Source organism: Camelina sativa, chromosome 17 (assembly GCF_000633955.1).
Source record: "Camelina sativa cultivar DH55 chromosome 17, Cs, whole genome shotgun sequence".
Lineage (NCBI taxonomy): Eukaryota > Viridiplantae > Streptophyta > Magnoliopsida > Brassicales > Brassicaceae > Camelina > Camelina sativa.
Window position 1 is genome coordinate 21308590 of NC_025701.1, and position 12686 is coordinate 21321275.

Sequence of the window (12686 nt, forward strand, 5' to 3'; positions counted from 1 at the left end):
GTACCGGGGATTGCACAACACTAAGTAAATAAAGATTTTTGGGGAAAGAGTGAAGCTGGTTCTTTTATTAACGATAAAATCGTGAGGTCGTCACTAACAAGAATCAAGATTGAGCTCGTCAGTTCACAGGAGAACTAACAAGCCAATAATGACGAGCTCAGAAGCTAGAAGGAATTATACAGAAGACAATAACGGTTTTCACGCAAAGTATTGCTCTCTGTCTCTTGTCCTCGGGTGAGGATGGTGATCCTAATAAGTGATGCTTCCTTTTATAGGCGACTGTTGACCGAGGGTTTTCTAGGGTTTCCATCGTGAATTCCCGAGAGTGCCCCTTTACGAATTATTAATGACTTGCATCTAATTTCGTCGGGCCGAAATCTTAATTAGCTTGTTTTGTTGGGCCGAGTGGCGTATTGGGCATAGCCCATGTCCAACAAAATGCAATCACTCTCCGCTCCTCATGACATGATACTTTGTTTTGTTACAAGGAGAGACTGAGAGAGAAAGAGAAGACTCGTGTTTTGTTAAACTTGCACTTCGTTTCCATCTTGAAGTTGCTCTATTTAATAATACAAATAATTCTATTTCCACCTTTTGTCAGTCACTCAAATATTTTTCTTCATCTCGGAGTCGAGCTTTTTCCTAAAACCTGGAACTCGAATCGAAACAATGTCCTGTAGTTTCTCCACAAGGCTAGGTCTTTGGCTTTGCTTTTTTACAGTATCAACCAAAAGATGGTATTCCAATAGCGTAGCCTCTGGTAAAGGTTCCAAGAACTCACACTTAGACAAAATCTCTGGAGGAGGAACACCTGAGATGAGGTTTGTGTCCAGTTTTGATCTGTCTTTCTTTGCTTCTTTGGGTTCTTTAACCAGTGTACCCTCAAGGGCTGAAGGAGATGCACCAGGAATCACTTCCCGTGTGAAGGGTAATGATCTTGTGGGTTGCAAGCAGAATTCTATCCACTGGTGGATTATTGGAGATGGGCCTCGGACTCGTCCTCCTATCTTTTCTGCTTCTTTACCAGAGTCAGAAACAGCCGGGATTGCCTTTAAAATACGATAATGCTTCACGGGGTTAGTGTCCGGATATGTTACATGGTAGCATTCAGAATATTAAGAAAGTTTAAGACTGTCACTTACCCATAGATCAGCCCATAAGGTGGCCCCGGACTTGGGAACAATCACTGTAACATTAGACATACGTTTTGCGACAGGGATAATATCGCTGCTCCACCCAACAGTGACCCAGACATCTCCGACATTGAAAGCTTTTAAATAGTTGTTACTGTCAAACAGTCTAATCTGTATGCAAAAAGGGAAACAAGATCAGCCACCATTGCCATTTTTTCTCAATAACTATAGAGGTTGCGTGAAACATGTTAAACTCATGTTTTCTCTTTTTGTCTTTAGGGTATGGAGAGATAGTAAAAAGGCAAAAACCTGTTTCATAAGTGATGCTAGATTATTTTCCACGGCGATTCTTCCTCCAGCAACTTGTGAATCCAGGTCTGTCGTGTTGTATGATGCTCCCATGTATTTGAGAACAGCACCAATAACCTCTCTAGGACAATTTACCATTGCGATCCTCCCTGCAAGCTCGGGTCGCCACAGATCATCCCAGTCCTAAAGCCAGGAAATGGTTCAGTGATATTCACTTCTTATAAATAAGCACACAGCTACAAAATCAGGACAGCATTTTAACTTAGTCGATGAGAGAAAAAAAAAAAACGACAATAAAGTATACAAACCTCTATCGGAGCCAATTTGTAATTCTGAAATTTGCTCTTTTTGTATGCTATTACAATGGTCCCCCAGCGATATGGTACCGCCCACATTTCACCGTCAGGAGCTTTTTCTCCCGCATAGTTCCTGCGGAGATAAACCTGAGACTTTCTAAGTCATGAAATGAACCCTAAGAACAATTCCAAGTTTACAGAGTAAGAAAGCTGAAACACATGTAAGATTACGCCTCTAAATTCTCTCAAGTTAGTGTTATTGTATCACCATATATCATCCAGACCTACCTAACAAACCTCAATCTATTTGATCAACGTAGAAATCCATCCCTTGCACAAAGACAGATATATACATATTGCTAAAACCACTGATTTAAATTCTCACCTTCCATCTATCACTCAAGCCTTTATACCAGTCTTGATCTTCTATCCCTTTCATTGGCTCAATCAGCTTTTCCTTAATAGCATAACTAAGCCAAGAATCACCAATACTAATCATATCAGCTGCTGCAGTTGAAGCAGAACCCTTTTTCCCCTTTTTACTAGGCTTAGATAGATCAAAGAAAATCTCTTCAAGATTTGCTAAGAACCGAGTCTTTAACCTCACTCTCTTCCCTTGTGAGCTCATAAATTCCTAAACTCAATCCAAAAAACATACAATTTCAGCTAATAAGCTAAGATTCAAAATAAGAAATGGAACACAGAGAAGTGAAAAACTAAGACAACCTTAATCCATGATGGTGGCACTGAGCCACGCAAGGCAACGAGTTTTAACGGCACACTCAGAGAATACACTTTAGCTTTGTAAGCTTCGAAGTCTGCTTCCAACTTCTCATCTTCAACTTCGTGATTCTCTTCACCTGCAAAACTCATTCTATTAAACAAACAAAATTCAAATCTATTGAAACTCAAAAGAGTAACGAAAATGTTCAATTTCACGCACCAGCTACAGTTTCTGTACTGATTTCATTCTCCGTAGCCACAATCGGCGGAGGTAGTAACCGAGCTGAGGCCGGAGAACAGACGCGAAGACTGCTTAAACCGAGGAACAGCACAGTCGAAGCAGAGAGGCGAACTATACTCTCATGAAACTTTTCGCCTCGAGAAACTCGTGCGACGGTGACCCTCCTTCCTCCGTCGCGTTGGTTCCCGCCGTAAAAGAAGCTCACCGGCGGTTTCAGGGAAAGAGTCGCCGCCGTAGCCATCGATAAAAACTCAAAATACACGACACAACCAACCAAACAACAATGACTTCTAATCTCTACCGGTTTATTCCGGTTTGTTAAAACCGGTGGGCTTATACAAAAATTGGCTCGTCAGTTAGAATAATGGGCCTTAAGATGGGCCCAATGATGATGGTATCGACCGAGAGAGAGATGGCTAGCTAAGGTGTAGCTGGCATAATAATTGGGTTTGTCTATCAGTATAGGAAAGCGTCGGTTGGCACGTGCGGGAGGTCGAGATCGGCACGTGCGAGACCCACTTCGTTTCTTCTCATTGGTCGTATGCTTTGGAGAAGAAAGCATCTTCTCTCTTCTTCTCTCAAACTCTCTCACTTAGTTACAAAAACTAATTAAAATTTGTAAACACAAACACTACTCTTCTCTCTCACAAGTCACAACACTCTCTAGCTTTCTCTCTCTTCACTCTTACCATAAAAATAAATCACACACACAACCCCAAAAAAAAAAAAAAGTGATTTTTATTTTTGGGTCTCGTTTAGTTAATATATAAATTTTCGTGCTTTACAGCTCAATTAGTCGTCTTCTTCCTCTGTCTCTCAATTTCTCAATTCCTCTTCATCTTCCTCCTCTCGGATCCATTTTGTAGTCTTGGTACTAATTCTTTTGCTTCAAAGTTTTGACCTTTTGATATTGTGTGGGGGGGAAAGAGTTGGGCTTTTGGCTCTTTTGCTGAATCGTTTTTTTTGTTTTGTTTTTCTGATTTTGAGTGTTTTGATCGTTTTTACTGTTTGAATCTTATTGAAGCTTGAGCTCTTTTGGTTAATGATGCTGAATTTGGGAACTTTTCTAATTTTAGGAATTGGGGAAGTGGGTGAGATTCTTGTGGGACAGTTTCACTGTTCCAGGTACTCAAAATGTAGATGAGAGCATGCATAAGTTGATGTGTCATTGAGAAATCAGTTGTTTGATTTTGGGCTACTGTATGATATTTATGTACAATTGCGTATCTTATGTTATGTGCTAAGTGTACTCTTGAACTCTTCAGGGCTCATTAGTAATCTGATAATATAAGTATTTCCTTCTTTTTTCAGGAGTCAAGTTTCTTACTTGGACATAGCAGACACATGGGATCATCAAATAGCTGACTATCTGTTACAAGGACGAGGCTCTTCTCTCAAATGATTGGTAGTAGTTATATTATGCTTGGACAGTGCCATGATGGGCATCTGTGAGATGAAAAGCTGCTGCTCATGGCTTCTTTTGATCTCATTGCTTTGTGCACTATCAAACGAAAATCTAGCCATTAGTCCTGACGGTACACTTACTGCCATATGATTCGCTCACTTATTACCATTCATAGCGTCCTGCGCCGTTTTTATAGAGCTTTAATCCTTTTTTTGCTTGTTACACCATTCAGGGGAGGCGCTTCTGAGCTTCAGAAATGCAGTTAGTAGATCAGATAGTTTCATCCATCAGTGGAGACCAGAAGATCCAGATCCATGTAAATGGAATGGAGTAACATGTGATGCAAAAACGAAGAGAGTGATAACCTTGTAAGTTTTGAATCTTGTTGGGGTTTAAACGTATTATCTTCAGTATTATTGTTTATGTTTCTTGGTTCGCAGGAATCTTACTTATCACAAAATAATGGGACCTTTACCTCCTGAGATTGGAAAGCTGGACCATTTAAGGCTCTTGTATGTACTCTCTAACCTTAAATTCATTTTATTAATTATGAGTATACAGTATACTTAATCTGAGGCTGATTAGTGATCACATGTACGTCATTGCAGAATGCTTCACAGCAATGATTTATATGGATCAATACCTACAGCGTTGGGAAATTGCACGGCATTGGAGGAAATGTAAGCGCTTTTCCAGGATAATTATGCTGAATTCCACATGGTTTCTGAGAGACCAATATCAGTTGTTCATGGTCATCAAAATTGTCCAACTGGTTTTTGCAGTTACTTGCAGAGTAACTACTTCACTGGACCAATCCCAGCTGAGATAGGAGACTTGCCTGGCCTTCAAAAGCTGTATGGTTTTTTTTCCTCTTCCATATATTTGTAGATGCGTCGGTCTTTTGGTCTCTGGAATATCTGTTAGTGTTTGTTTCATTTACTTCTGTCACCATCTAGGACCATGGTAACCTATGGTTGACTGCATAATATCTTTGTATGCTACATTGTATTCAGAACTAGTTTTACCTCTACTCTTAGTGAGCCTATAAAAGTACTGTAATTTGAGAAGCACGATAATGTTACTTTGGTTTCACTTAGTTCAATTAGTGGTTGTTCTCTTCTCTGTTCTAAAACTCACTTTCGACTTTTTTATTATATCTTCAAGGGACATGTCAAGCAACACTCTCAGTGGAGCTATCCCTCCTTCGCTTGGGCAGTTGAAAAAGCTTGCTAACTTGTGAGCACCTTAATCTCTGACTTCCGCTGTTATTGATCATATTCCAGTTTTGTGAATCATTTTGTTTATTTTTGTCTTTTGAAGCAATGTCTCAAACAACTTCCTGGTGGGGGAAATACCTTCTGACGGGGTGCTCCCTGGATTTTCTAAGAACTCGTAAGAAAACAAAATCCCTTTCCTCTTTCAGGGTTAGAAAAATAGAGCCTCTAAACTTCATTTCTACAGCTGATCTTTCAGAGCTTCGGTTATATTTGGGATGATTTTTTTAACCACAGTAATTATATAGCTAGCTTGTATCAGTGCAGCTGAAATAAAAAAAAGGCTTTCAAACTGATACATTACCCCTACAGCTTCATTGGAAACCTTAACTTGTGTGGAAAGCAAATTGATGTCGTGTGCCAAGATGATAGTCGAAACCCTTCTTCAAATTCTCAATCAGGTAAAGCAACTACGTATCCTAGCAATTTTCTGGTCAACATACAGGTTTTGTTGTGGCTCTATCACTAAAGTTATATTTGGTGTCTGTACATTATAGGTCAAAATCCAAAGAAAAACTCGGGTAAGCTGCTTATTAGTGCATCAGCAACCGTAGGTGCGCTGCTTCTAGTGGCACTGATGTGTTTCTGGGGATGCTTTTTATATAAAAAGCTCGGTAAAGTCGAGATTAAAAGCCTTGCAAAGGATGTTGGTGGAGGTGAGCCGTGTTGATTTTTTTTGTAGAAATTATCTTGGAAATTTTCAAATTTCCCTCCATCTCCAAAAGCTTCATTATGACTTTGTCAATTCAGGTGCGTCTATTGTGATGTTCCACGGAGATTTGCCTTACTCGTCCAAAGATATTATTAAGAAGCTGGAAATGTTGAATGAAGAGCACATTATCGGATGTGGAGGCTTTGGAACAGTGTATAAGCTGGCCATGGATGATGGCAACGTTTTTGCATTGAAGAGAATTCTTAAACTAAACGAAGGGTTTGATCGTTTTTTTGAGCGGGAGCTTGAGATTCTTGGCAGCATCAAACACAGATACCTAGTGAATCTACGTGGATATTGCAATTCGCCAACATCAAAGCTACTGTTATATGATTACTTGCCCGGTGGTAGCCTTGATGAAGCACTTCATGGTATGACTAATCTTGTTTTTACGGCTCTCTTCCAATATTATGAATGATTTCATTGAGAATGTTTGGTTTCTTGAATTAGTAGAGAGAGGCGAGCAACTGGACTGGGATTCGCGTGTAAATATCATCATAGGAGCTGCGAAAGGGTTATCATATTTGCATCATGATTGTTCTCCTAGGATTATACATCGTGATATAAAGTCGAGCAACATTTTGCTTGATGGCAATCTCGAGGCACGGGTATCAGATTTTGGTCTAGCCAAGTTGTTGGAAGACGAAGAATCCCATATTACAACCATTGTTGCAGGCACATTTGGGTACTTAGCTCCAGGTAAAGAGGCCTTTTGAGAGTCTTCACTTACATAATAAAGATTTGATCTTCGAAATGCTGAGAGTTTCTCATTTGACTTTGACTTAACAGAATATATGCAAAGCGGTAGAGCAACCGAGAAAACAGATGTATACAGTTTTGGGGTTTTGGTTCTTGAAATCTTGAGTGGGAAGCGACCAACCGATGCTTCCTTCATTGAGAGAGGCCTTAACGTTGTTGGTTGGGTACGCAAATGACATACTTTTTTTTTGATATTGATGTTTTGATTCCGACAAATTTGAGTAAAAGAACTTTTGGTTAATGATCTTTTGCAGCTAAAGTTCTTAATCAGCGAGAAACGGCCAAGGGAGATCGTTGATCCTAACTGTGAAGGAATGCAGATAGAGAGCCTGGATGCTCTTCTATCAATAGCAACACAGTGTGTGTCTTCGAGTCCAGAAGAGCGTCCCACGATGCATCGGGTTGTCCAGTTACTTGAATCAGAAGTCATGACTCCTTGCCCCAGCGAATTTTATGATTCCAGCTCTGATTAATTGCATGAAGCCATGAACCCACCAGCCTAAAGTAAACAGAATCTGGTTTCCGGAGGAAGATCCAGATGCCTTGTGTCTATTCAATTACAGTTTTGCTCCCCCAAGAAAACCTGCAAATGCCAATGAAGATCCATCAACCTCCAGTAATGGAACAGAGTCTTTGTGTTTGTGTTGCCATTTACTTTTGCCCTCCAGTTTTACAAGATTTGAGCCATTCATTTTCAGCCCCTTCCCCTTTTTTTTTTTTTTTTGTTCAGATTTTTGGTAAAAAGAAACTTTTATTTGAACATGAAAATTGAATTGTATAGTTGCGACCTCTGTAGAAAAACTCTGAATTCTTCTTTTGAAATAATCCATGTTTCTTCTTCCTCAGTCTCAGTCAAAATCTTGGTTCAGTTAAAGAACCTGATTTCAAACTCATATCGATTCATTAGCTTATATTCATGATTACTTAAAAGCAGGGAAACAAATATTAATGATTTAAGGGCACTCTTTAAAGAATGTAATAGAAAGTTATCAAATTTCAATTTCTTCATGTTCCAAACCAATCATCAGATTAGTCGTTTGATGCAGCATTGAGTTGATCTCATCCATTTTTGGGTGAGATGATGGATCATCTCCAAGAATAAATTCATGACAAACCCCTTCAATCTTGATGGAGCTGCAACCAGGAAACTTTCTGATTCCCATATCTTTCATTTTCCTTCTCACATTTGTTACATCTTCCCATCTATTAGCAGACGCGTATACACTTGCCAGCAGAGTATGAGCACTAGAATCACTTACTTCCACTTTCTCGAGCTTTTCCGCTACCCGTTCAGCTATTTCTACGTTCCCATAGTTCCGAGCAGCGCTAAGCAAAGAACAGTACACAGGAACTAGAGTTTCATCGTTTTCACTTCGCATTTCACTTATCAAGTCCTCAGCTTCATCTAATAACCCAGCTCTGCATAGTAGGTCAATCAGACAGCTGCAGTGCTCTGATTTAGGCTGGATCTTATGTACTTTGTTCATTGAATAGAAAATTCTACGTCCTTCCTCTACAAATCCACCATGATTACAAGCTGTTAAGACCGCAACAAAGGTTATATCATCTACCCTAACACCGATATGTTCCATTTCGTTATACAAATCCAAAGCTCTCCCTGACATCCCATTCATGGCAAGACCGTAGATAAGTGATGTCCATGAAGCCGTATCTCTCTCCTTCATTTCATAGAAAACCCCTAGAGCTGTCTCAATACATCCACATTTTGCATACATGTCAACAAGAGCAGTACCAACTACTTTATCTACTGTAACTCTGTTCTCACGTATGTAACCATGTATCCACTTCCCTTGCTCTAAAGCTCCACTCTGTGCACAACCTGTCAAGAGAGAGACTAACACGAAATTATCAGGCCTAATTCCTTCAGTCTGCATGCACCTGAACAAGTCCAGTGCCTCGTCAAACCGGTTAAACTGAACATAACCATTCATCATAGCTGTCCAAAGAACAACATCTTTTACAGGACTTCTCTCAAACAACTCTCTAGCCTCATCAATCTTACCGTTACTAACATACCCAGAAACCATGCTAGTCCAACACTTGACATTCTTGTCTCTTATCGAATCAAAAACAGCTCTAGCCTTATCGAGACACCCACATTTACAGAACATATCAACCAATGTGTTACCAATCTTAACACTCATTTCAAATTCTGTGACAACATACTTATAAATCTTTTCACCAACTTCCAAATTCTTCAAAACCGAACAAGCTGAAAGAGTGCTCACAATCGTACTCTCATCAGCCTTCAAATTGCTCTCCTGGCTCATCCTTTTAAACACAGCAACGGCATCTTCAAACCTCCCATGCCCAACATAACTAGAAATCAACCCGTTCCAAGATACAACATCCCGTTGAGGCATTTCATCGAACACTTTATGAGTGATCTCCATTTTACCCGATGAAGCATACATCCCCATGAGTGAATTGGATACATAAGAATCGAACTCAAGCCCAGCTTTCACAGCATAACCATGAACCTTCTCACCTTCTAGAACCTTCCTCAAACGACCAATTGATTTCAGAACAACCGGTAAAGTGAAACTATCAGGATACAAGCCTTGTCCTCGCAATTCACCGAACAAAGCCAAAACTTTCGTGTAACTCTTTGTCTCAGCAAGAGATTTGAGCATCTTATTATACATAAGAAGTGATGGAGTTTGTACAGAACCCATACTCATGTCAGAAGGATACAATTGTGATTACCAAACAAGGCGTTACAGTTTTTATGGTTTGGTCCAGAAAAAAAACAAATGTAATGAAAATGTAAAGTTGTGAACTTTCGAGTACATAATATTTGAAAGACATGTCTTTACGATTCAAACTCTGTTCGGTTTCTGAAGCTGATTTCAACTTAGATTTATCTTCATCATAAAGAAGCAAGCTTTAAGAGAGGTACTGAAACAAGAAACTGAAAGATCATATTATCATAATTAGAGTTAGATTACAGAAGATAAAACAGGATTCTCATCATGGAGAAATCGACTCGAGAGTTAAGACTTAAGAAAGAGGAAGAAAAAGCACAATCGTATCTCTTACACAGGTCATATTTACTCGTGGATACATATCTGACATAATCATACTTACGTATGAGCTTATGATGATACGTAAGAGGAAGGTAGAAAAACACACAATCGTAGCTTACACATACTTAATACTTTATGGATGTGTATTTATGTTTAAAGAAAGAGATCACTGCTACTTGACGTTTGATTCCACGATCTTGCTCGCGGGAGCTTTCTCTTGTTTCTCAACGTAAGCAGAAGGAAACCATCCGGCTTTGCCCTTGTATTCTCCTTCTGACCAGCCTGTTCCAGCCACCTGAAATTTTGTTTCATCAAACACAACAAAATGGTAAAATCATGTTTCTTTGTTTTGTATGTTGTATTGTTAAACACGGGTGGCAAGAAATGTACCTGCCGCACAATTACATAATCATCGACAGCGAGACTGAGTTCCCCTGGGGCTTGAGCATCAAACGGGTGCACAACCTGTCAAAAACAAGAAAACATAACTCTTTACTCCCCTGAATTTGAAAAGTTGACTTAAATCAGAGTAAAGAGTTTTAAAAGGCTTTACCTTTGCAAGAAAGTAGGAATCATTCTGACTGAGAAGTTGATGGTTGTGATGATCATCAGATCCATTGGACTTCTTGATCTCTTCCTGTGGACTAGACTTGAGTTCTTTCTGGTGAGTGGATTTGGTTTCTTTTCGAGGACTGGACTTCATTTCGTCCTTGGGATTGGGTTTGGTTACTACTTCTTGGGGATTCGACTTGGTTTCTTCTCGACGATTTGACTGGATCTCTCCCGAGGTATTTGATTTGATCTCTCCTGAGGGATTTGAACCCACTTCTTCTTGGGGAAGAGAAGAAGCATCCTCTAAATGTAAAGGTAGTGACTTTGGTGATGATCCTATAGATTCTTCCTCAGCAATCATCTGAATAAGAAAGCAAAACCAGATCATACGACTGATTGTATCTAGTCATAATCTTAAGTATGTAAATAGAGCAAGTTACTGACCTCAGCATGTAGCTTGTCGAGGATATCAAGAGCATTACGATGATATGTTCTCTCAGCTTCAACCTGCGTTGGTATTTTCATTTCATATCTAATCAAAAGAACAAGTAAACAATCATGAGCTGAGATATGATTCAAGTGATGATTACCAGAGCACGGAGGCGCTGATAAGTAACATTTTGCTGCTGATCATCGACTTCCAACATGGCCTTAGTAGCTTCTTTGCCAAGAGTTTTCATACTTGTTTTGAGCTCAGCCAATCTCGATTCGGAATTCTTAAGTTTTATGTAGGCTTCTTCAGAAATATCAGATTCCTTCAACTTTGATCTTCTCCTCAGTACATCAGTTGCCTATTAAAAAAGCGTGTGTTTCCTCCACAAATGGTCAACACCGCAAGAAAATTTCAAATCGCCTCAAAACAAACCAGAGAGAGGTTTAATAAGATTTTTACCTGAGCTTCAACTTCTTGTCTCAGCCTGTCATAGTGATTTACCAAATGCCTAGCATCTTCCAAAGGCGCACTATATATCATTGTACGAATTGGCTCACAAACCTAAACAAACAAAAGTCTAAAGCTTCATTACATGTTCTCGAGCGACCCTGCCAGGTAAAAGAATAGAGAATGAAATGAAAATGTTCCAAAAAGTTTACCTGCTCACTAAGAACTACAAGGAGCGTTTCCCTCTCGCCTTCCACCGACTTGTAAGAGGTACCAAAGTGATGTGCAACTCTTGAGAGAGGAGTATTAGCATCAGGATTCTCATCTCCATATTTCTTAAAATCTTCAGCAAACTTCAACCCTGTGGATATACACAGTACAACATTAAAAATTTGATACCAAGAAGTATATATATATGAGATCAAGTAGAAAACAGAAACTTACCAATCTCAACAACTTTCGTGCCGGTCGCAATGAAACCTTCGAGTCCGCGAACAATATTCCTTTGCAAACGCTGTGAACAGAAGAAATTTTCAATAAACCAAAACACCAATGAAGATTATATTATCACGAGACACCTTAAGAAAAAAAACCTTACCTTTGCAGCCTTAGTAGAGCTATACAGATCTTGAAGCTTCTGATGACAATGAAGCTCTTCTTCATCAACAACAACAGCATCCGCGTTAACATGCCCTAAATGCTTCAGAACCGCCTACACAATAACCATAAATTTTATACAATTAAAGAGACCTACACAAATCTTGTCTGAAATTATAAGGTAACCTATGCCTAAAACAAGCAAAGTCCATACTTTTCACCTAACTACATAACCAATTCATACCTCGACAATCCTATCTACTCCCAAAAGTTATAAATTAAACCATCACCCACTTCAAAGATTCCTCCTTTATTGATACCCACAAAACAAATTATCTCAGTTATCTAAGAAAACAGAAATCTAGAAAAAATATTAAGAAACCACCACCCACTTGCTGTTGCCTGGCGACTTGCTCTCTGAGCTTCGCCGCTTGCTTTCTTATAGCTTCCATGTCTTTAAAACCAAAACTCAAGTTCTAAGTAGCTTCAAGTTCGGTTTCTTCAGTACTACCAACCGATGATAGATCAAGAGATTTGGGGAAAAGGGTAAGTTAAAAAATTCTCAGATTGAGGAAACAGAGGAGATAAAGTAATAGATCCTTAACTCCTTTCTTTACAGGTAACAGTCGGAGAAAAAAAAACAAAAAAGTAACGACAACGGAATGAGTTATAGTGGAGAAAGTTGAAGCAGCTACTCCTCCTTCGGTTTCCAACACTTTCTTTCTTTATTTGAGTGGTCGGTCTTCAATTTTGTACTC

General features: G+C 39.3%; 4 protein-coding genes across 6 annotated transcripts; 1 reads left to right on the plus strand and 3 right to left on the minus strand.

Moving 5' to 3' along the window:
- Nucleotides 68–2986, minus strand: LOC104757797. Its single transcript, XM_010480588.2, has 7 exons — nt 2682–2986; nt 2465–2598; nt 2124–2372; nt 1751–1885; nt 1443–1625; nt 1143–1304; nt 68–1049 (listed from the first exon to the last, which is right to left on the minus strand). The coding sequence occupies exons 1-7, from the start codon at nt 2941–2943 to the stop codon at nt 606–608; spliced, it is 1569 nt and encodes a 522-aa protein (XP_010478890.1). The 5' UTR covers nt 2944–2986; the 3' UTR covers nt 68–605.
- Nucleotides 3401–7695, plus strand: LOC104757799 (LRR receptor-like serine/threonine-protein kinase FEI 1). 3 transcript variants are annotated; one of them, XM_010480591.1, is made up of 15 exons: nt 3401–3573; nt 3779–3827; nt 4014–4237; nt 4340–4475; nt 4548–4619; nt 4716–4787; nt 4890–4961; nt 5272–5343; nt 5428–5499; nt 5694–5782; nt 5879–6037; nt 6132–6464; nt 6544–6792; nt 6883–7016; nt 7107–7695. In XM_010480591.1, exons 3-15 carry the CDS (start codon nt 4138–4140, stop codon nt 7323–7325), a joined length of 1779 nt encoding a protein of 592 aa, XP_010478893.1. In that variant the 5' UTR covers nt 3401–3573; nt 3779–3827; nt 4014–4137; the 3' UTR covers nt 7326–7695. The 3 variants fall into 3 exon arrangements, with proteins under 3 accessions (XP_010478893.1, XP_010478892.1, XP_010478894.1); XM_010480590.1 differs by lacking the exon at nt 3779–3827; XM_010480592.1 differs by lacking the exon at nt 3779–3827 and having other exon boundaries at nt 6547–6792.
- Nucleotides 7561–9701, minus strand: LOC104757798 (pentatricopeptide repeat-containing protein At1g31430). The gene has a single exon (XM_010480589.2). The coding sequence runs from the start codon at nt 9552–9554 to the stop codon at nt 7842–7844; it is 1713 nt and encodes a 570-aa protein (XP_010478891.1). The 5' UTR covers nt 9555–9701; the 3' UTR covers nt 7561–7841.
- LOC104757800 (SH3 domain-containing protein 1) lies at nt 9773–12663 on the minus strand. Its single transcript, XM_010480593.2, has 10 exons — nt 12321–12663; nt 11930–12043; nt 11776–11845; nt 11544–11692; nt 11344–11445; nt 11042–11242; nt 10896–10958; nt 10453–10812; nt 10290–10364; nt 9773–10194 (listed from the first exon to the last, which is right to left on the minus strand). Exons 1-10 carry the CDS (start codon nt 12378–12380, stop codon nt 10072–10074), a joined length of 1317 nt encoding a protein of 438 aa, XP_010478895.1. The 5' UTR covers nt 12381–12663; the 3' UTR covers nt 9773–10071.